The sequence below is a fragment of the Hemiscyllium ocellatum genome, chromosome 20 (assembly GCF_020745735.1).
Source record: "Hemiscyllium ocellatum isolate sHemOce1 chromosome 20, sHemOce1.pat.X.cur, whole genome shotgun sequence".
NCBI lineage: Eukaryota > Metazoa > Chordata > Chondrichthyes > Orectolobiformes > Hemiscylliidae > Hemiscyllium > Hemiscyllium ocellatum.
The window spans coordinates 23,465,063-23,488,524 of NC_083420.1; the positions used below are offsets into that span (position 1 = coordinate 23,465,063).

General features: G+C 43.2%; 1 protein-coding gene across 1 annotated transcript in view; it reads right to left on the bottom strand.

The window, feature by feature from the left end:
- Positions 1-23,462, bottom strand: part of LOC132825586 (otoancorin-like) — a 47,178-nt gene that overhangs the window by 17,452 nt on the left and 6,264 nt on the right. The window contains exons 4-15 of the mRNA XM_060840966.1: positions 20,715-20,818; positions 20,515-20,621; positions 19,690-19,829; positions 19,382-19,505; positions 17,986-18,201; positions 15,619-15,786; positions 14,264-14,404; positions 9,414-9,469; positions 8,719-8,836; positions 3,847-3,920; positions 3,616-3,751; positions 451-641 (exon numbers count right to left, since the gene is read on the bottom strand). Of these exons, the coding sequence (XP_060696949.1) occupies positions 451-641; positions 3,616-3,751; positions 3,847-3,920; positions 8,719-8,836; positions 9,414-9,469; positions 14,264-14,404; positions 15,619-15,786; positions 17,986-18,201; positions 19,382-19,505; positions 19,690-19,829; positions 20,515-20,621; positions 20,715-20,818 (1,575 nt within the window). The remainder of the gene's footprint in view (positions 1-450; positions 642-3,615; positions 3,752-3,846; positions 3,921-8,718; positions 8,837-9,413; positions 9,470-14,263; positions 14,405-15,618; positions 15,787-17,985; positions 18,202-19,381; positions 19,506-19,689; positions 19,830-20,514; positions 20,622-20,714; positions 20,819-23,462) is intronic.

Genomic DNA, 23,462 nt, shown 5'->3' on the forward strand with positions numbered 1-23,462 from the left:
TTCTTCCTTATAAGATGGATGTGACACAGATACCATCCACTCTTCTGGTATCTTGCCAACGAGCCCAGAAGTCTACTGTTGGTCAGCAGTATCACAATGAACAGGAGCCAAAGCATGTCTTCAGTAACTGCCCATACACATGGAGGAATGGGTAAGGAAGGCAATAGAAAGCAGTCAAGAATGAGTAGCCTTAGATGGTGCTTTCTATTTCCTGACCTTGATGAATGGAGAACAATTGTATCATTCACTTTATAAATGAGCTTATATCATCTGAATCAGCACAGAGTAGCAGACAAACCTGGTTGCATAATGTTGAGGAAGATTGTGTTGTATCATTGACACATCCATTTACCCACTGAATCATACAAAATACAAAACCCAACATCATCAGGATTCCTTCACTGAGCTGTTGAGAAGTCTCTCCAATATTCCAAAGGCCCATTGCCTTACCTATAATATTCTCTAATTTTATTTCGAATTTCTATTTTCTGGTCATTGCTGAGGTTCTTGCAAGACCTGAACTGCATGAATGCTTCAGTCAGTGCTTTGAGGGATATATTCGTTTTGATGGTTTGTGGCGACAAATAGCAAATCATTCCACCCAAGACATCCACATCATACTCATCCTGCAGTGTGTAATTCTGAAAATGAAAAGGTGATCTACAATTAAAAGTTAGAATAATTCCTCAAATCAATAAGGTACAAGCCTGTCATCTGCTAACTTAATATGAATATAGATGAATATGAATATAGAATTTAGAAGTACATTTTACTTCTAAAGCAGAATGTTTGCTGTAGATTGGTTTTTAAGGTTTGAAGGATACATATGCAGTCTGGATTAAGAAATCAGGGTCTAAACAAAGTTAAAAACCACCCAACACCAGTCCAACAGGTTTAATTGGAAGCAATAGCTTTCAGAGCACTGTTCCTTCATCCGTTCGACAGCCACCTAATGAAGGAGCGACGCTCCGAAAGCTAGTGTGCTTCCAATTAAACCTGTTGGACTATAACCTGGTGTTGTGTGATTTTTTAACTTCGTACACCCCAGTCACCAGTATCTCCAAATCAGGCTCTATGCAGGAATGCTTTTTCTTTAAATTCATTCACAGACATGAGAGTTGCTACTGGGACAGTAATTACTTTTCAGTGAAGTGGTGGTGAGTTGCCATTTTGAACCACTGCCCTGTATGTTGTTTAACAACACTCAGCTCATTCCAGGACATCAACCCACAGTTATGACATCATATTGCCATGCTTGTAACTGTGCCATCAGCTGATCTGCTTTATGTTACACTCCCTGCATCAAAGCACAACCAAACTTTTCCTTTATTTCCAAACTGTTGTTTCCTCTGTCAAGCCAGATTCCTCTGCAATCTTTCAGCCTTCCATTTCTATTTCTGATCTTTGTCCCAACTAAATCAACCTTCAGTTGGCATACGAGGGAATGTAGCAATATAGGTATGGAATTTTCAGTAGCAGGAAGCAAATGGTAACTGTTGATGTGCATGTTTGTGATTGAAAGGGTGCTTCGAGTGTAGAGCTCAGTATCAAGTTTCCTGCTTTTTGTGGTAAATGTTAATAAATTGTAAAGACAAGAAGTCTGCAGATGATTAAAACTTGTCCATTTGATTGGCAGCTAAAGATTACAGGAAGGTATTAATGGACTAGTCAGGTGGGCAAACAAGTGGTACGTGGAATCGATCCTGGTGATGCAGGAGGTAAACTAAACAAAGAAAGCACAACATGAGAATATAGAGAGGTGTAGACAAAGTAAAGGATCTTAAAGTGAATGTTCACAAATTCCTGAAGGTAGTAAGACAGACTGGAAATGGTTAAGAGGGCATTTGGAAACCTTTCCACACATTATGAGCTGAGTTATAGAATAAAACAGCCAGGTATGCTGGAACTTTAGAAATCATTAGTTAGCCTACAACTTGCACACATTGCGTGGTTTTGGTTACTTCATTACAAGAAGGATGTAACTATACAGAGCAGAATACAAAGGAGATTTACAATGATGTTGCCAGCACAGGAAAAATTGTAGCAATGAAGAAGGATTGGATGGGTTGGGTTGGATTTTGGAACAGAGGAGGCCAAGAAGAGATTTGACTGAGATCCACAACGTTGTGACCAGCCTCAAATAGCCTACTTACCTTCGCAGAGAGGTCAGTGACTAGTGGCCTTTGATTTGAAGAAATTGGGTAAAAGGATTAGAGGGGAGATGAGGAATGGAGAACAGGAACAGTCCAGAGAAAAATCTCAAAGTTGATTTTTCTCATGAGGGATTTTCCTATGAGGAGAGATTGAGTAGGTTAGGGTTAGAACAGTTTAGAATAATGAAAGGAGACCTTATTGAATTCTTAAAAGATTGATTCTTGGGAAGCTTAACAGGGTAGAAGATGATGTTTCCCTTTGTCTAGGGCCAGAGAGCATAGTCTCCAAGTAAAGAGTTGTCTATTAAAGAGATGAGGAGGAAATTCTTCTTGCGTGGGGTTGTAGAATTCTTTACTGCAGAGTGCTGTTGAGCCTGGTGAGTTCAGCATACCCATGGCTAAGACAGACAGATTTTTAATCAATAAAAGAGTTAAGCATTATCAGATCAGCCATGACCTCATTAAATAGTGGAATAGACTTGATGGGCTGAGTGAGCTACTTCTGCTCCTATGTTTTATATCCTAATAATAATTTTGTCACCCAGAGGGTGGTATGAATCTGGAACCTACTGTCTGAGAGGGTGGTAGAAGCATGATGTAAAGGTACTGGTGCTGGACTGGGGTGGACAAAGTTAAAAATCACATAACACCAGGTTATACTCCACAGATTTATTTGGAAGCACTGTCTTTCAGAGTGCTGCTTCTTCATCCGTGGATCTACCTGATTCTGCTCCACAGCTACCCAATGAAGGAGTGGGCACTCTGAAAGCTAGTTCTTCCAAATCAACCTGTTGAACTATAATCTGGTATTGTGTGATTTTTTTAACATTTAAAAGTTGTCTGGATATACACTTCAAGTGCTGTAACCTGCAGGGCAACGGACCAAATGCTGGATCTTGTGATTGGATGGTTAACTGACATAATGGGCCAAGTGACATTTCTCTGTGCCATGACTTTGCTGTGATTCTCTGGTGTTCTGCTACTTTTATGGTTCTGAGTGGCAGTGGTGTTGGAAGTTGCTGTTGAAGGAGCCTCGAGTGTTGCTCCAGTAGATGGTACAGACTGCTACTTACTGTGCATTGATGGAGAAAGGAGTGAATGTTTGAAGAGGCAGATGAGGTCCTTTGTCATGAATGGTATGGAGCTTCTGGTGTTATTGAACTACACTCATCTGGACAAGTGGGAGTAGTCCAGTACATTCCAGCATATTCCAGAATTGTGTTTGGTAGATACTGAGCAAGTAAGTGCAGAATTACTCCGTCCAGAATTCCCAGCCTCTGGTCAGTAATGAAATAACTGTCCCACAGCTGGATAATAAAGCTGGTGACCATTGAGTTAAGCAGAATGCCTTGAATCAGGAACATGACTCAACATTTTCAATGGTTCACATTCCCAACGCGTGTTATAGCCTTGACGTACTGGGCTGATCATTAACCCGAACTCTTGCTGTATAGCTCCTTACCAGACACTGCAATGCTCTTCTGATCACTTCATTCCTCTTTGTGGAGTCGGGAATGATTAACTGGAGCTCAGCCCTGCCCAGGCTGAACAACAACAGTCTGCAAACAGATTGTGCTGCATCTTCCAGAACAACAGGGCTGGACACAACAGAAAGAAAATAAAACTCAAGCTTTGCCCTTCTCCTTCTCATATTCTCTAACGGCTTAGCGCTTGGCGTTCAGAGTGTACTTACGGCAGGGTTGCAAGAAGAAGCGGGGGCATTAACGCGGGTGCTTCTTGTTGGTACTTCCATGCCAGGCAGTTCAACTGAAACAGCAGTAAGAATATTTAGAGAGCAGAGAGCCTGTGACAACATGTTCCACAAACATGAAAAGTAGTGATGTAATCGGCAGTGTGTGCAAATTCACCAAGGTTGATGCACGGCTCCACAAATATAACTCCGTTTGACACAAGTAGCTCATCAGGATCACAGAATGGCTACAACTTGGAAGGCATTTGGCCCATTTTGTCTGTGCAAGATGTCTACAAGAGCAGCTCTGATGTTCCATCCCCCAACTCTATCTCATAGCGAATGCCTTCTTACCTATGCTAATCCAATTTCATTTTGAAAGCCTCAACAGAATTGGCCACACTCTCAGGGAGTGCATCCTAGAATTTAGCTTGCTGTATATAACTGCAACCACTTATAGAGTCACTCAGCTTGAAAACAGACCCTTTGGTCCACTCTGTCCATGCTGACCAAGTTTCCAAACTAAACTAGTCCCACTGGCCTGGGTTTGGCTATAACCCTCTAAACATTTCTTATTCATATACCTATCCAAAAGTTTTTTAGGTGTTGTAACTGTACCTGCATCTACCACTTCATCTGGCAGTTTATTCCACATATGAACCATTCTGTGTGTGAAAAAGTTGCCCCAGGGTCCATTTTAAATCTGTCTCCTCCTACCTTAAAAAAATGCCCACTAATTTCGAATGTCAACCCTCAGGAAAAGATCTTAGCTCACCTTATAGAATCATGAGGCCCACAGATAAGGTCACCTCTCAACCTCCTCCACTCCAGTTAAAAAACATCTCAGCCTATCCAGCCTCTTGTTATAACTAAAACCCTTTATTCCCAGCAACATTTTGGTAAATCTTTTGTGAATCCTCTCCAATTTAATAATAATCTTCCTACAGCAGGGCGACCAGGACTGTACACAGCACTCCAAAGATGGCCTCACCAACGTCTTGTACAACCTCAACATGATATCCCAACTCCTGTATTCAAAGGACTGATCAATGAAGACAAGGGTTCCAAATGCCGTCTTAACCATCCTGTCTACCTGCGATGCAACTTTCAAAGAAATATGTACCTGAGCCCCTGAGTCTCTCTGTTCGACAACACACCCCAGGACCCTAACTGTGTAAGGCCTGCCCTTGTTCCCTTTACCAAAATGCAACAACTTGTATTTATGCAAATTAAACTCCATCTGCCACTCCTCAGTTCACTGGCCTGATTGAACTAGATCCCTTTGTAATCTTTGATAACCCACACCACCAATTTTGGTGTCATCCGCAAACTTACTAACCATGCCTCCTAAATTCTCATTTAAATCATTTATGGAAATGACAAACAAAAGTGAACCCAGCACCAGTCCATGTGGAACATCACTGGGCACAGGCCTTCAGTCCAGAAAACAACCCTCCACCACCAACCTGTCTCCTACCGTCAAGCCAATTGTGTTTCCAATTGGCAAGCTCACCCTGAATCCCATGTGATCTAACTTTACTAATCTGTCTACCATGCAGAAGCTTGTCAAAGGCTTTACTAAAGACCATGTGGACAACATCTCCTACTCTGCCCTCATCAATCTTTTTAGTTACTTCTTCAAAAGACTCAATCATAGGCTAACTATCCCTAACCAATCCTTGCCTCTTCAAACACATGTAAATCCTACCTGTCAGAAACCACTCCAACAACTTACCCAACAGTGATGTCAGATTCACCAGTTTCCAGGCTTCTCCTTATGGCCTTACTTAAATCAGGGCACAGCATTAGCCACCGTCCAATCCTTTGGCATCTAATCCGTGGGTATAAATGGTACAAATGTCTCTGCTAAGGACCTTGCAATTTCTTCTCTAACTTACAACAATATCCTGGAATACACTTGAGATTTATCTACCTTTATGTTTTTTTAAAGACCTCCATCGCCTCCTCTTCTGTATTGTGGACTGTTTTCAAGACATCAATATTTATTTCCACGAGTCCCCTAACTTCCATTTCTTTCTTCACAGTAAAAACTGACATAAAATCTTCATTTAGTATCTATCCCATCTCCTGAGGTTCAACACAAAGTTAACCTCATTGATCTTTAAGGGGTCCTATTCTCTCCCTAGTTGCTCTTTTGCTCTTAAAGTACTTGTAGAATTTCTATGGATTATCCTTAAGCTTATCTGCCAAGACTATCTCATATCCCATTTTAGCCCTCCTGATTTTCCTCTTAAGACTGCCACTACACTCTTTATTGTCTTCAAGAGATTCACTTGGTCCCAGTTGTCAATACCTAATGCATGTCTCCTTTTTATTTTTGACCAGAGCCTCAATATCTTCATTCATTCATTATTCCTTAATCTTACCAGCCTTACCCTTCACTCTAACAGAAACATAATTCCTCTGAATTCTCATTATTTTAATTCTGAAAGCCTCCCACCTTCCAGTCATGCTAGTATACCTGTGAACAATTTACTCCAATCAACATTTGAAAGTTTCTGTCTCATACCATCTCATACCGTACTCCAATTAAGAACTTTAACTGTCATGCAAGGCCTTTCCTTTTCCATAAACGTTTTAAAACTAATAGAATTACGAATTGAATTGAATTAGCTTTGTTGTCATGTACTTAAATGAATACAGTGAAAAGTTTATATGTTACCACCTACAGCGCCAATTTAGGTCCAAAGGTACCCAGGTATAACTTCTTTAGTTACATGACCTTAGAAATAAAGAAATAAAACGTCCAGCATTGCAAAAATAAAAGTTCAGAACAGTGGTCTTCCAACCAAGCCCCACATTGGTACCAAGTTTCCAGACAGTACCAGGCTATGATCACTGGTCCCAAAGTACTTTTCCACTACTAACACTTCATAACTCGTCCTGTCTCATTTCCTAAGAGAAGATTAAAGTTTTGCGCCTTCTCTACTCGTATATCTACATATTGATGAAGAAAATTTAAATTAAGAAAACTTCTAAATCACTTACACAACACATCCAAGTAGAATATTCACTTGTCTTTAATTCCACTTTAAATCCCATCCCAACATTAGGTAACTATCTCATAAGGAATTCACCATCGGAGGTTCATTGACTACTATACCTTAGGTCTTCCAGCTTCACTATAACATTTAACAATAAAATGTCACCTGATAGTTTTTAGAATAGAATATTCTAAAAACAAATGCTTGAAATGATATAGCCTTTTACAACCAAGGGGTGCCCCAATTTACAGTCAATGATGAATTTTTGAAGTGTAGCCACAATTGTAATGGAGGAAACAATTTTCATACAATCAGATCACACAGTCAAGAATGTAATAATAACCAGACAGATTTTTTTATTGGTGTTGAATGGGGGATAAGTATTGGTCAGGATAGTAGGGATAACCCCACACCCTTTGTCAAAATGGTGCCAATGGAATTGGATGTATACTTGAAAAGGGGAACATTAGCAGCAACTAATGGGATAGGTCCTTCAAAGAGCTGGCATAAGCATGAGGGGCTGAATGCCTGTTTTCAATTCTATAACTTCAGAGCAAGCAACATTGTAATGTGTATCTACACCATGTGCTAATCACTTAGTTCATCCAATTTGAGCCAATTAGTCTCTTTCAGCACTGGCCTTACAAAGACAATCTAAAACCAGCTGAACAGCCCATTCCTGCGTTGTACTATTCAATGTTGCTGTAATGGATCTCTTTAAGTTCATCCAGTGGCACTGTAAACAAATGCATTGGGTTGCATAACGCAGGTCATGTCAACCTCCAACATTAATGCCCCTTCAGTGTGCAAGAACATTCCCATCAGGACACTTAAGACTGAGATGAAGAGGAAATTCTTCTGTCAGAGGACTGAGTGTCTTTGGAACTCATCACCCCAGACAGCTGTGGGGGCAGAATCCTTGTGTATGTTTAAGGCTGAAATAGAGAGATTCTTGATCAGTAGGGAAATCAAGGATTAGGGGGAAAATTAGGAAAATGGACATATGGAATGCCGGATCAGCCATGATCACACTGAATGGCTCAAGGGGCCAAACTGTCTGCTCCTTTTTCTAAAGGTCTTAGGTCAGTTCACAAGCAATAGAATAATGATGAAGTAGACACCATTCTGCAAGAAAAATGCAACAGCACAGCAACATCGTATAAAATGTAAAATATTAACAAGCTGATCTGTATTTCTTTGTGTGGTACGAGTTAAGGAACGAGTTTGGTCATAGCATGAAGTTAGTTTTTTGAACAGATTCATGGTGTTATAATGAAAACACTTCCAAGTGAAACATTGAAACTATTAGCAAGAATGTTTGCAGTAAATGGATCACCAGGTAGACAGATTCAAAACGCAGTGTTGGAGGTGCATTACAGAGGAGGTGTTGCACTGACAGAGGGTCAGCAGCCAGGGAGCACTGCACTTTAGGAGAGTCAGTATTGAGGACGTACAATATTATTTGAGATATAATCTTTCAGTTAAGGTGTTAAACTGAGGTCCCTGTTAAGCTCTGTAGGGTGGGCACAAATTGTTTCTACAGTACTTCAATACTTCACAAGAGCAGGCTAGTTTTTTCCCTGATATCTTAGTCAACATTTATCCCTCAATTATTTTGAGATCTTCCTGTGTACAAAGCAGCTGTTATATTTCCTACATCTCAACATTGGCTATGTTTCAGCAAATGCCTCATTGACTGAAAAAGTCTTTGGATCATCCTGAGGTTGTAAAAGGGGCTATTTTTCCTTTTTATATCTAGAAATGCTCTTACACACAATCCTTTCTTTTCTCATCACCATCTTCTTCTCACCTATTAACCACAGTGAAAGATGCTATATAAATGCAAATTCAGATATATCACGTTGGTTACCTGATGAGATGACAGAAGGTCTAGATTACTTTTCAAGACTTCAGCAACTGGGAGAAATGTTGTGTTGTCCAAGGATTGGATTTGTTCACAGGTTAAACCTTTCGCTAACTCTCCAACACTGAGAAAACAGGAAATAGCATAATTAGGTGAAACAGGAGCTGGAAGCAACATTTGTATCACAGCCTCGACACTGCGCAGCCACATGAATGAAGAAACAGTGTTCGTACAATTGTAATAGAGACCAGCAATCCACACTGTACACAGCAAGAACTGGCAGATAGCAAATAAAACGAGTAACTAGGGAGGGCAGCACTGAGGGAGTGCTGCTCTGTTAGATGTGCCATTGTTTTAATATGGCATTTGAAACTAAGCTAGTGGCTCAGCTGGACATTCAGGACACAGTGACAATTATCTCAAAAAAAATGGGGGGAGTTCTCCCCAGTGGAGAAAAGCTGGATTTTGATCTTAGCATTTAACATGCACAAGTTAAAACAACCCCCACATACAGCTCAACTGGGAGAGGGGGAGGGGAAGGGGGAAGCACTCACAAAGGAGAAAGCAATTTGTTACAATACTGATACATACTAATCCAGAAGTATTTAATTTTGTTCCTTATCTGCGCAGAGTTCTCTATCCCGGCCTGGGGTTCCCAGCGATAATTGGCAATATAGTTTTTTTTGTAAATGCTTAATTACCTGATTATTTCACTGCCAGGCTTCCCATCAGACACTACATTGTAAAGATACAAAGCCTGCAAACAATAAGAAGGATCAGTGAGCAAGCTGCTGATAACTGGTTGGGGGGAGGAACTTGGAAACGACATACTCCTCCCAAGCTCAGCAGCAAAATTTCTCAACCCACTAGATTGCCCAGGGTCCTCCTCCTGTCTAGCAGTTGGGTTGTCATCAACTCTGATTGGACATATGCCTGACAGTTTCACCATCACCACCCCAATCCCATCTATGTTCATGCCCACCACTGGTCATCAGATGGGTTTTCACAGTGTCTCACTTTCCAATTGGAAGCAGACAGACTCTTCCTGACCTAATCAAATGAGCAATCATTCCCATCCACCCAATCTCAGATGCTTCCATAACCACCAAACTTTCATCATAGTGAGGGGAAACGGAGACCTTTTTTTAAAAACTTAGCTTTCTGTCTGTTCTGGGGCTACAGTCATAACAGTGTCCCAAGAGATTCATTCCTGGTGACTCCAGGCCAACCCAAGAATGTCGGTAGCTCTTTCAGAAACAAGGTAACATAACAGAAACTGCAATAAATCAGGAAGGGAGGGAGGGAAGAACTGAGGAAAACCACAAACACCAAGCAAGTGGTATTGACTAAATTGTTGGAGTTTTGTTTTCATCTACTCACAGGATGTGGGTGCCTCTGGCTATGCAGCTTTTTTTTAACCAATCTGTACTTGCTCAGAGGACAGTTAACAATCAATCGCACTACTGGAGTGACATGTAGGCCAAACCAGGTAAGTGAGACAGATTTCCTCTGTTAAAGGATATGAGTGAACCAGATAGCTTTATCCAAAACTTGATAATGATTTCATGATCATCATTCGACTCTTAATTCCAGATTCTTTACTGAATTCAAATTCTACCATCTCCAATGATGGGATTTGAACCCAGGTCCTCAGAACATTAGATGAGTTTCTGGATTAATAGTTTAGCAATAACAACACTAGGCCATTGCCTCCCCAGCTCAGGCTGACAATCATCAGGCCCTGAAGCACTTCATCCTAGCGTCTTAAAAGAAGTGGCTCATGAGATAATTAATGTGTTGGTTTTTTATTTTCCAGCACTCCCTGGATATGGGAACGGTTCCACTAGATTGGAAGAGAGTGAATATAATTCATTTATTCAAAAAGGGAGGGAGGGAGACTGAAAGCAGGAAACTGTAGGCCAGTTAGTTCAAGATCCAATATAAGGCAAATGTTAGGACTATTACTAAAGTTACAGCAAGACCTTGGATCAGTTCAAAATAATTAAGCACAGTCAATTACTTTTTGTGACAGATCTGTTGAAATTCTCTGAGGAGATAATGTACTGTGGATAAAGGCATTTGACAAGGTGCCACATCAAAGGTTATTGCAGGCAATAAAAGCTCATTGTCCAGGGAGTAGCATGGAGAAGGTTTGTTAGTGAATAGGCAGCAGAGAATGGGCATAAATGGAGTTTTTTCCCTAGCTGTTATGAGTGTTGTGCTACAGGGTTTAGTGCTGGGACCACAGCAGGTTTACAATTTACATAAATTACTTAGATGACTGGATTGGAAGGTGGGCAGATTTGCTAGAGCTGCTCAGGAAGATTTTAAACCAGTAAGGGGGGGGGGGGGGGGGGGGGGGGGTTGGAACCTGGGAGATAGTGAGGAAAGAGATCAAATTGAGACTGGTACAGTTGAGAACAGAGGTGAGTTAAACAGTCAGGACAGGCAGAAACAAAGGAGAGAATGAGTTAAGACCGAGAGAATAGGGTCCCATAAAGATCAGCAATACCACCTAAGTGTGAAACCGCAGGAAATAGGGGACCTACCTAATGAATATTTTGCATCAGTGTTTACTGTGGAGAAGGATATGGAAAATAGAGAATGTGGGGAAATAAATAGCAACCTGTTGAAAAATGTCCATATTACAGAGGCTTAGTCCATAACGTTATGGATTTCAGTAAGGCGTTTGATAAGGCTCCCCATGATAGGCTATTGCACAAAATACGGAGGCATGGGATTGAGGGTGATTTCGCAGTTTGGATCAGAAATTGGCTAGTTGAAGGAAGACAGAGAGTTGTGGTTGATGGGAAATGTTCATCCTCGAGTTCAGTTATTCATGGTGTTTAAGAATCTGTTTTGGGCCACTGCTGTTTGTCATTTTTATAAATGACCTAAATGAGGGCGTAGAAGGATGGGTTAGTAATTTTGCAGATGACACGAAAGTCGGTGGAGTTGTGAATAGTGCTGAAGAATGTTGCAGGTTACAGAGGGACATAGATAAGCCACAGAGCTGGGCTGAGAGGTGGCAAATGGAGTTTAATGTGGAAAAGCCTGAGGTGATTCACTTTGAAGGAGCAACAGGAGTAAAGTGTACTGGGCTAATGATAAGATTCTTGGTAGTGTAGATGAGCAGAGAGATCTGTGTCCATGTACATAGATCCCTAAAAGTTGCCACCCAGGTTGATAGAGTTATTAAGAAGGCACACGGTGTGTTAGCTTTTATTGGTAGAGGGATTGAGTGTTGGAGCCATGAGGTCATGCTGCAGCTGTACTGAACTCTGGTGCAGCCACACTTGGGGTATTGTGTACAGTTCTGGTCACAGTATTATAGGAATGATGTGGAAGCTTTGCAAAGGGTTCAGAGGAGATTTATTAGGATGTTGCCAGGTGTGGAGGGAAGGTCTTGTGAGAAAAGGCTGAGGGACTTGAGGCTGTTTTTCTTAGTGAGAAGGAGGTTGAGAGGTGACTTAATTGAGACATATGAGATAATCAGAGAGTTAGATAGGGTGGACAGTGACAGCCTTTTTCCTCAGATGGTGATGGCTAGCATGAAGGGAGATAGCTTTAAATTGAGGGGTGATAGATATAGGACAGATGTTAGAACTAGCTTCTTTACTCAGAGAGTAGTAGAGGCATGGAATGCACTGCCTGTAACACTAGTTGACTTGTCAAACTTAAGGGCATTTAAATGGTCATTGGATAAACATATGGATGAAAATGGAATAGTGTAGGATAGTTAGGCTTCAGATTGGTTCCACAGGTCAGTGCAACATCAAGTGCTGAAGGGCCTGAACTGTGCTGTAATGTTCTATTTGACAAAGTTCCTTATTGTAGACTGGTTAGTAAGGTTAGATCACATAGAATACAGGTAGAACTAGCCACTTGGATACAGAACTGGTGGTGGAGGGTTGTTTTTCAGACAAGAGGCCTGTGACCAGTGGACTGCTACAAGGATCGGTGCTGGGTCCACTACTTGTGTACGTAGGAGGTATGGCTAGTAAGTTTGCAAATGACACCAAAATTGGAGGTGTAGTGGACAGAGAAGAGGTTACCTCAGAATACAACAGATGGATAAGGTAAATAGAAAAGGTTTGCAGAGCATTATGCGTGTATGGAATGAGCTGCCAGAGGAAGTGTTGGAGGCTGGTACAATTACAACATTTAAAAAGCATATGTCTGGCTATATGAATACGAAGAGTTTAGAGGGATATAGGCCAAATGCTGGCAAATGGGACAAGATCTATTTAGAATATCTGGTCAGCATGGATGAGTTGGATCAAAGGGTCTGCTTCCATGCTGTATATCTCTATGACTGTATGACAGATCAGAAGGTATGTTTGCCAAATTTGCTGACAACAGAAAGTAGGAAAATAAGTTGTGAAGAAGATATAATGAAGCAACAAAACAATATATGGGCTAAGAGAGGCGAAGATGTAGCAAATGGAGTATAATATGGAAAAATATGAAATTATTCATTTTTACAGGAAGAATAAAACAAAAGCACATTATCTAAAATGTTGCGAGATTACAGTTCTCAGTTACACAGAGGGATCTGGGTATTTCCATGCATAAATTGTAAAAGGTTAGTGTGCAGGTGCAGCAAGTATTTAGGAAAGCAAACAGAACGTTATCATTTGTCATGAGGATGATTGAATATAAAAGTAGGGAGGTTATACCTCGGTTATATGGAGCACTAGTGAGACCATATCTGAAGTACAATGCAAATCAATGGTCACCTTATTTAAAGGAAGGATTTTAATGCACTAGAGACAGTTCAGAGAAGATTAACCAGACTAATACCTGGAATGGAGGGGCTCGTCTTCCAAAAAAAGGGTGGAGAAGCTCGGAATGGTACACACTGAGATTAAGAGTAAGAGGTGACTTGATTGAAACATATAAGATCATGAGGGATATTTACAGGGGATGTTTCCTCTTTTAAGAGAATCTAGAAATACGGTCACTATTAGTAAAAAAAATCTGTGTTGCCAAATTAAAATGGAGAAGTGGCATTTCTTTCACTCAGTGTCTTTGGAACTGACTTCCCAAAAATATAGTGGAAGCAGAACCTCTGAATGTGTTCACAGTGTGAATCAATAGATTCTTGTTAAGCAAGGGGGTGAAAGGTTATTGGGGGTGAAAGGTTATTGGGGGTGAAAGGTTATTGGGGGTGAGGAGGCACAGTGATGTGAGGTCACATCAGATTGGTCTTGATCTTGTTAAATGGCGGAGCAGACCCAAGGGCCTGAATCTCTACACCTGTTCCTAATTCATATGTTTGACATCATAAAACTTGTCTTTTAGACAATGCAGAAGGGTAGTCTCAGACAGGGAAACCATCCTCAGGCAAACAGAACTGTGGAAGTCCAGAAAACACAACAAAGTAAAGCTGAAATAGGAACTGGGGTATTACAGGCCCAATCCCACTTGTGAATGCTGAAAGTTCTGGAAAAACAAACCTGTTCTTTATCATGTTCTCTTTGTAAATTTGTAGCTCAGTTACACAATATTAAGACGCTGTTTAAGCCACAGGTTAACATGGAAAACAAACCTGACTTCTCCTCAGCTCCTTGTGGTCAAGCCGAGTAATATTGTAGTCTTTTACTTTAAGCAGGCTGGAGAGAGACAACTCTTTTAAGAAGGACCCATTCAACAGGTCCAACACAGAAGAGATATCACTGGTTTCGACCATCTGTAAATCAGAATAAACGCTCAAGATCGAGAGAAGAAAAACTGAAAACCAGCAAGAGTAGATTGGTTAGAGGGGTTTGATCACATGGGATCCCAGGGGAGCTAGTCAATAGGATATAAAATTGGCTTGAAGGTAGGAGACAGAATGTGGTGATTGAGGGTTTTTTTTGGAATGAACTCCTGTGACCAGAGGTGTGCCACAAGGATCGGTGCTGGATCCACTACTTTTCATCATTTATATAAATGATTTGGATGTAAATATAGGAAGCGTGGTTAGTAAGTTTGCAAATGACACCAAAATAGTGGGGTAGAGGACAGGGAAGATTACCTCAGAGTACAACAGGACCTTGATCAGATGGGCCAATGGGCCAAGAAGTGGCAGATGCAGTTTAATTTAGAATACAGTGAAGTGACGCATTTTGCTAAGGCAAACTAGGGCTACAAGTTAATGGTAGCGCTCTATGGAGTGTTGCCAAATAAAAAGACCGAGGGGTGCAGGTACATAGTTCCTTGAAAGTGAGTTCGCAAGTAGATAAGGTTTTAAAGAAGGCATTAGACATGCTTGTCTTCAATGGTCTAACATTGAGTATAGGAATTGGGATGTCATGTTGCAGCTGTACAGAACATTGGTGAGGTCATTTTTGGAATACTGTGCTCAATTCTGGTTGCACTTCTATAGGAAAGATGTTAAACTTAAAAGGATACAGAATAGATATACAAGGATGTTGCCAGAACTGGATTGTTTGAACTTTAGGGAGACGCTGAATAGGCTGGGGCTTTTCGCCTGGAACATCAGAGGCTGAAGGATCATCTTATAGAGGTTTACAAAATCATGGGTGGCATGGATGGGGTAAATAGCCACGGTCTTTTTCCCAGGGTGGAGAAGTCCAAAACTAGAAGGCATAGGGTTATGGTGAGGGAAAAGACTTAAAAAGGACCTGAGGGATAGGTTTATCATGCAGAGTGTGGTGCGAGTATGGAATGAACTGCCAGAGGTGGTGGTGGAGGCTGGGACAGTTATAACATTTAAGAGGCATCTGGATAGGTATATGAATTGGAAGAGTTTAGGGGCATATGGGCCAAATGCTGGCAAATGGGACTTGGTCAGATTGGGACGTCTAGTTGGTATGGATGAGTGGGACTGAAGGGTCTGTTTCCATGTTATATAACTCTATGACCAGCAGAGCAATTGTGAGATTAAAGATTACAGCTTACCTTAGTGACCACTGCCATGCGTTGGACTGCGGAAAGCTGTGCAGCATGTTCAGACAGTGTGCCTCTTACAGCCTGAGCCAGTCCCTCAGTGCTCATGTTGTACAACAAGCCTGCGCTGACTCCCAACATGAGCTCGCCCAACTGGCTAATGTTAAACACTGACAACTGCTGCAAAGTGGAGGGAATAAAACAAAGACATGCAGAAATCCCACTGAAAAAGTGCCCTTCCCATTGACTACTAAATGTCACCATAAAGTAATACAACGTACATGGAGACCATTCAGTCCATCAAGCCTCTGCTAGTGCTTTTGAAATATCTATCCAATTGTCGCATTCTCCTGTTAATCCCTTATACTCTGACAGAATTTTTTTATTTCTTATAATTTCTCTTTTGAAAGTTGGTGCTGAATCAGGTTCCACATTCCAGAAATAACTCGCTGTCTAAGACAGTCGCCAATTGTTTGTAAGCGGTGGGCTGAATCTTCCCCAGGTACTAGATGATGTGGACGTTGGTGAGAGAGCTGGCAAAATCACATGTAAGTAACTTCGTAATCTCAAGACCAAAAAGTCCTGTTTACTATTGGCAAGACAAGAGCTACACTCACGAGCAATTTGCATACGTCAGCTTCGGCTGGTCACAGGGTCAGCATCACAAACATCCAAGGAGAGTGGGCGTGCTGGTGCAGCTCAAACAGGCAGGGGATTTGGAGTAAGATAGTTAGAGAACTACACAAAGATCAGTCCAGAACCAAAAAAGGACATGAAGGTTTAGGACTGGGGGAGGTCCTTGATTACAAAGTTGATCTTACTACTAACTGTGCCACATGTGTCCTGCATTGCCTTCAGTACTCATGTGAATCATAAATATCGAGGCCAAATAGAGAATAGCTGCAACCATAACTAGGCTGAGTGGTCTTTACCTATCTGAGGAGTGGGCTGTACTTGTCAGAGACATGAAGCCCTTCAAGGAGCGGCTGCATTAATCAGTGTAGGTTGAAGTCATCTGTAATTATAACTTCATGCGTGTGAATTGTACATATTAACCATGCTATTGGCCATTACAGACTGAAGATAGTCATCATCGTGAAGCAAAAGTAATACCAGCTGACCACAAGGGCAACACAGGAGAAAGGTAATGCATAGGCTAGCTCATACGTGAGCAATGGAACCGATTTCTCTCCCAACTTGAGCTCTATGTATTTTCCAACCTGCTCTTCGCTATAATGGTGGCCTTTCTGGGATGATATGGGACTGGGAGGAGAATCATACAACACATCGAATCTCTCGCTATGTCTTTGTGACATGACTTGTGTTGATTTATCAGAAGATGATTGTTACGTCAAAGTTCCAAGTAGGGGGCGCTCCATGTTGGAGTCCTCCAATGTTCTGCTGGGTGCAGGAGAATGCTATGCTGTTATCTTTGTGAGAGGTGAATGTTGACTGCCCACATTACTGAGGATCAGATCTTTTTTCTGATATTCCCCACACTGGAAGCATGACCAATGGGTCCAGCCAGAGCAGAGGGTATTGTCCCTGCTCGTGTGATGCAATGAAATGGAGGAGGAACTGCAAACCCAAGTCCAGCAATGACCTCCAGCTGACAGTGAACAGCCTCCACATGAAGACCTTAACAGCGGAAGATCCCCTCAGGATGTGCCAAGGGGAAGTAGGGGGATAGTCATGAGTTCTGGTCCCTCTGGGTCAGAGGGGTGCAATGTTGTCATGGCCTGAAGGTCTCCCATGAGCTCTAAGCTGTGTGGCCATGCAGCCGTTGGGCAGGTTCTCTACATGTGCCAATGCACTGGCTCCCATGGATGGACCTTGGAGGTCGACACAGTATAGAACATAATCACTCAGAACCCTGGCAGTGATATGATGACCTTCTCCTTGAGAACTCTCATATTCCCAGTCATGTCACAGAACCAGGCCACTGCTGGAGCAGGACTTGAGACAGGACAGAGTGAGTGGCCATCCTATCCGGGTCGTCATCAAGGTGACAGCTGAGCAATTTTTTTTATGCAGCTGGCTCCTTCCAAGGAGACTCTGGGCTCCATGTGGGGTCACTCAATCCTCACCTACAAATCTATTAAGGCTGTGACTGACGTCATTTGTGTCAGATCATACCCTCTCGTCTCCCAATGGTCAGGTTAATATTACAGCCTCGTGAAGAGAACCACTCTCAGAAAGTCTCCAAAATTGACACTTGGTCAATTTCTGGTAAAATTCAGCTCAGCGTCCTCCAGTTACTGCCCCATACACCGATGGAATCAAATTCCATACAGCCACTCTCTGTATTTTCTCAAAATGCAAAGATTTCCTCCTTAAGATACAGGCCTGTACAAGTTCTCCAATTGGGTCACTATTCACCTTACTGTCACCAATAAACTTGTCGATGAGGATGATCATCTGGCTCTTTGTCCACCCGGTCACCATCCTTAAAACAGAAATGGCGTTCCGCACAGCTTCTGGGGACAGTGATTCAAGCTGTGTGAAGGACAGCCCAGCAATTGCATCAGAGATGGAGTCCAACGATTCATTCAGGGTTTGATTTTTTAGAACTAATTCCAGGAGCTGGGATTTCAACTGAGAAAAAGGAAGAAATGTAAAGAGTTAAGTTTCTGCCATTGCAAAGTCCAATTTGGACTCATTAAAGGTGCTGCCAAAGTGGCAAAGCTTACTGGAGGGTTAATTACGAACGAAAAGGATGTTTCAACTGCTCACTGACCCACTGTAACTCAAAATCTGGCAATGTCTAGTCTGTATTTTCAAATTCCTTCAAGGCCTCAGCCCTTCCACTTTCTGTAATCCCCAGAACCAACCCTGGAAGCCCCTTCACTCCTATAATCCTGGCCTTTTACTTGTATTCATGCCACCATTGGTGGCTTTAACTTCAAACTCTGGAATTCCCACCCCAAACCTTTCCTCCTCTCTCTCACTCCTTCATAAATATGCACTAAGAGGAAGAGTAGGCCATTTGGCCCTTCAAGCCTGCTCCATCTTTCAGTAAGATACTGGCTGCTCTGATTTTAACCTCAACCCTACATTCCTGCATATCCTCAATAACCTTTTATCCCCTTGATGATCAACAATCTACCCAACTCTGCCTTAAAATATTTAAATATTCTGTATCCACTACCTTTTGAGGAAGGGAATTCCAAATACAAATATACTCCCTAAAACCTAACTCTGCGGTCGTTGTTTAAATCTGGACGTGTGTAGGACAATATTGCCCCTTTATCCTCTGGAACTGTCGCCACTTGGTGTCCTCCTGCTTAATGAAACGAGCAATGCCCTGGTACACCTGTGTCAGTGTCAATGGGCTACTTGGCCGAGGTATTCATCACAAAGGATTCTAATTGTCACCAGCTGTATGCTCTCCAGCAGAGGCTGCAGTTATGGTAGCCTGGAACAGAATAATGGTTGCTCCTTCCCCACTCACAGGATTGAGGAGGATACTGAGGCCTATTAGAGTTCCTCTGACATCTGCCTAATCTGTCCAGTATTGTCAGGTATTCCCTCACATCTTTACCTAGTTTCCCCTTAAACTTATCTATGCTTCACACCACCATTATTCTTTGTGGTAGTGAGTTGCGCATTTTCACCACTCTCGGGTAAAGAAGCTTCTACTGAATTTCTTTTTGGATTTCTTGGTTACTGTGATATTTAAAGCCCTTGGTTTTTGTCTCGTACACAAGCAGAAACAAATATTTTGTGTAACCCCCCCACCCCAGCAGGGAACATGTGTTCCCTAGGAATGTCCTACCTTCCTCACAGCAACTTGGAACCCCTTGAGACGGTTGCACTTTATCATCTGGTGCAGTAAGCTGCGAGCCTCCCCTGCGTCCAGCTCCTGGACGTTGTCGAAGAAACAGACCAGAAGACCAAGTCTGGGTAAGTTCAGAAAGAGAGAGAGAGAGAGAGAGAGAGAGACCAAATCAACTCACGTTCCCAACTGCTGAGACATGCTTTCATGTACGAGAGAAGGGAAGCAGGACGTCACAACAGAGTGTGGAGGGGCTGGTCTGAGCAATGAGTTGGAGGGCAGAGTGTGGAGAAGGAGCTGCTGTTTACCTGTACACTGTGGAAGTGTTGATCAAGTCAAAGCCACTGGCATCAATCCTTTCTTGGAAAGCTTTGGCAGTTGCAGGTGTAATGTCATACACTGAATCCAGCTGCTTTGTCGCATTGTCATAATTAATGAATAGTCGAATCTGAGTTTAAAGAAAACACACACACATATCACTGCCCCCAGTAAATTAGAATGGGTATTTCACAGTTACTCCAGTCTACCCTTAAAGAGGGTCACTCAACATTAGCAAACCCCCCCTTAATCTCCTCCACCACTGTAACATCCTGTAGCCCTGTAACCTTTCAAAATCACAGCACTCTCTCCAATTCTAGCCTCCAGTTCAATACCCATTTTTATTCCATAATGTAAACCTCTTTAATTTAAGTGAAGGTGTGAGCAGGGATGAATGGACCTTCTTTATTGATCTTCACGTGTTGACTCAGTTGTGAAGAAAGGCATGGAAATAGAATCAATGGAACAATGACAATGCGTGATGCTGTTCATTTTTCTTTTTTTCTTCTTTTTTCTTTTCTTTCTCTTAGTTTTTTTGAGAGTCCTTTCACACGTGCACACACTCACACTGATCCAGCTCAAGTAAGGGGAAACACCCAAGTGGTCCAGTGACAAGCAGTGCCCTTCACGTCAAAGGGCAATGCTGTGTGAGCTGTTCACTTTTATTCAACAAACCAATCATTGGCCTCTTTCAGACCTATTCAAAGGATACAAGTGATCATGGAATAAGAACATGCCCCTCACAAATGCTATCCTGACTGATTTTGACTAATTTGGAAGAGAGTCAAGCTCCATTCTGATCCCCCATTTCTCACCTCATTAAGGTTGATCTTCTGGATCTCCTCAAGAGGCAGGTGGACAATATATTGACCCAAAAACCACAGGTTCTCAGCAGTGATCCACGATCCTGACCCACTCAGCCCTGTTTTGGGGAAAGTGAACAACGATTCATCAATTGTGAAATGTCCATCCCTTTCTTGAAAAGGCCAATCCATCTCAGTTCAGGTCAACCTACCAGGTGGTTTATAGGATCGTTGCAGTGTTTGCCTCATCCATTCATATATCGCGCTTTGTGTGCGAGCAGCCATTTTGTTATAGAGCTCCTTAAAAACTGTTGTTCTGAAAGAACCAAAGTAATTCTTTTTATCAACTGGGAATCAAAATGCATCATGGAAGGCAAGATTTATCACCAGATGAAACTGCAAAAGTCAATAAATGGAGCTTTGTAGACGTTAAACATCCATTCACAGCAAGAGAGACTGCTAGGATTGGACTTGCGATTGGTCAGTTGAGTTCACACATTCGGTTAACAAGGAACATTGTCAATTCAGAAGCTGGTACAACAGCAACAGACAGAGGCTCCATTTCAGGACTACACAAAGACTGGCCACACCATTCACCCAGACCTTCCCCTCACTGAGGACGAATGTTTAGTCCTCAGTAAAGGCCTCACCTTTATCCCTCTACGGTCCCAGATTAATGAGTTCAACACACGCTGCGACCTTGAATGTTTCTTCCGCCACCTCCACCTCCATGCCTCCTTTTACAACCAAGACACCTGCCCACCCACCGTGGACCCCTTCTCCCACCTCCAACACCACCCCATCCACCTGGACACCCCGTGCTGGCCTGCTACCCACCCTTGACTTCTTCATTTCAAACTGCCACCATAACATCAACCACCTCAACCTGTCCAACCACCTCCCCCCACTCCACACTCCAACCTCTTGTCCTCACAACATGCAGCCCTCCACTCCAACCCCAACCTCACCACCAAACCAGCGGACAAAGGAGGTGCAGTGGTAGTTTGGCACACTGACCTCTACACCGCTGAAGACAGATGCCAACTCAAAGACACCTCCTCTACCGTCCCCCGATCATGACTTCACCCCCATCACCAAACCATCATCTCCCAGACCACACACAACCTCATCCTCTCAGGGGATCTCCCACTCACAGCTTCCAACCTCATAGTTCGGGAGACCTGCACCACCCAAATCTTCCTCCTATACAAGATCCACAAGCGTGACTACTCCAGCCGACCTATTGTCTCAGCCTGCTCCTGCCCCACCAAACTCATCTCCACCTACTTCGATACTGTCCTAACCTCCCTAGTCCAGGAACTCCCCACATACATTCGGGACACCACACACACCGTCCACTTCCTCCAAGACCTCCGTTTCACCTGTCCCCAACACCTCATCTTCACCATGCACATCAGTGCCTCTACACCTCCCTTCGCCATGACCAGGGCCTCCAAGCCCTCCATTTCTTCCTCTCCCGACGTCCCCACCAGTACCCTTCCACTGACACCCTCATTTGTTTGGCTGAACTGGTCCTCACCCTCAACAATTTCTTCTTCCAATCCTCCCACCTCCTCTAGACAAAAGGGATAGCCATGGGCACCTGAATGGGACCCGGCTATGCCTGTCTCTTTGTCGGCTACATAGAACATTCCATCTTCCGTAGTGTCATCAGCACCACTCCCAACCTCTTCCTCCGCTACATTGATGACTGCATCAGTGCCACTTCATCCTCCCATGAGGAGATTGAACAGTTCATCAACTTCACCAACACATTCCACCCCACCTTTAATTCACTTGGACCATCTCTGACACCTCCCTGTGCTCCATCTATGAGGACCGACTCAACACTGGCATTTTTTTTTTTACAAACCCACCAACTCCCACAGCTACCTGGATTATTACACCTCCACCCATTCTACCTCCTGCAAAAATGCCATCCCCTATTCCCAATTCCTTCGATTCGGCCGCATCTGCTCCCAGGAGGACTAGTTCCACCACAGAACACACCAGATGACCTCCTTCTATAAAGAACAAAATTTCCCCTCCCACGTGGTTGAAGATGCCCTCCAAAGCATCTCATCCATGTCCCGCACCTCTGCCCTTGAAACCCACCCATCCAACCTCAACAAGGACAGACCCTCCTGGTCCTCACCTTCCACCCCATCAACCTCCACACAAATTGCATCATCCACCAACATTTCCAACACCTACAAATGGACCCCACCACCACAGATATATTTCCCTCCCCACCCCAATCCATTTTCCACTTTCCGCAAAGGCCGTTCCCTCCACAACTACCCAGTCAGGTCCACGTCCTCCAAACAAGCCACTCTCCCCTCCTGGCACCTTCTCCTGCCACTGCAGGAATTGCAAAACCTGTGCCCACACCTCCCCCCTCACCTCTGTCCAAAGCCCCAAATGAGCCTTCCACATCCATCAAAGTTTCACCTGCACATCCACACATCACTTATTGTATCCGTTGCTTTTGATGCGGTCTCCTCTACATTGGGGAGACCGGACACCTTCTCACAGATAGTTTCAGAGAACATCTCCGGGACACCCGCACCAATCAACCCCACCACCCCGTGGCCAAACGTTTCAACGCCCCCTCCCACTCTGCCGAGGACATGCGGGTCCTAGGCCTCCTCCATTGCCACTCCCTCACCACCTGATGCCTGGAGGAAGAATGCCTTATCTTCCACCTCAGGACCCTTCAACCCCAGGGCATCAAGGTGGACTTCACCAGTTTCCTCATTTCCCTTTCCCCAACCTTACCCCAGCTCCAACCTTCCAGCTCAGCACGGTCCTCATGACCTGTCCCACCTGTCAATTTTCCTTCCCACCTATTCACTCCACCCTCCTCTCCGACCTATCACCTTTACCCCCACCTCCATCCACTCCCAGCTACCTTCTCCCTAGCCCCACTCCCCTCCCATTTATCTCTCCGTCCCCAAGGC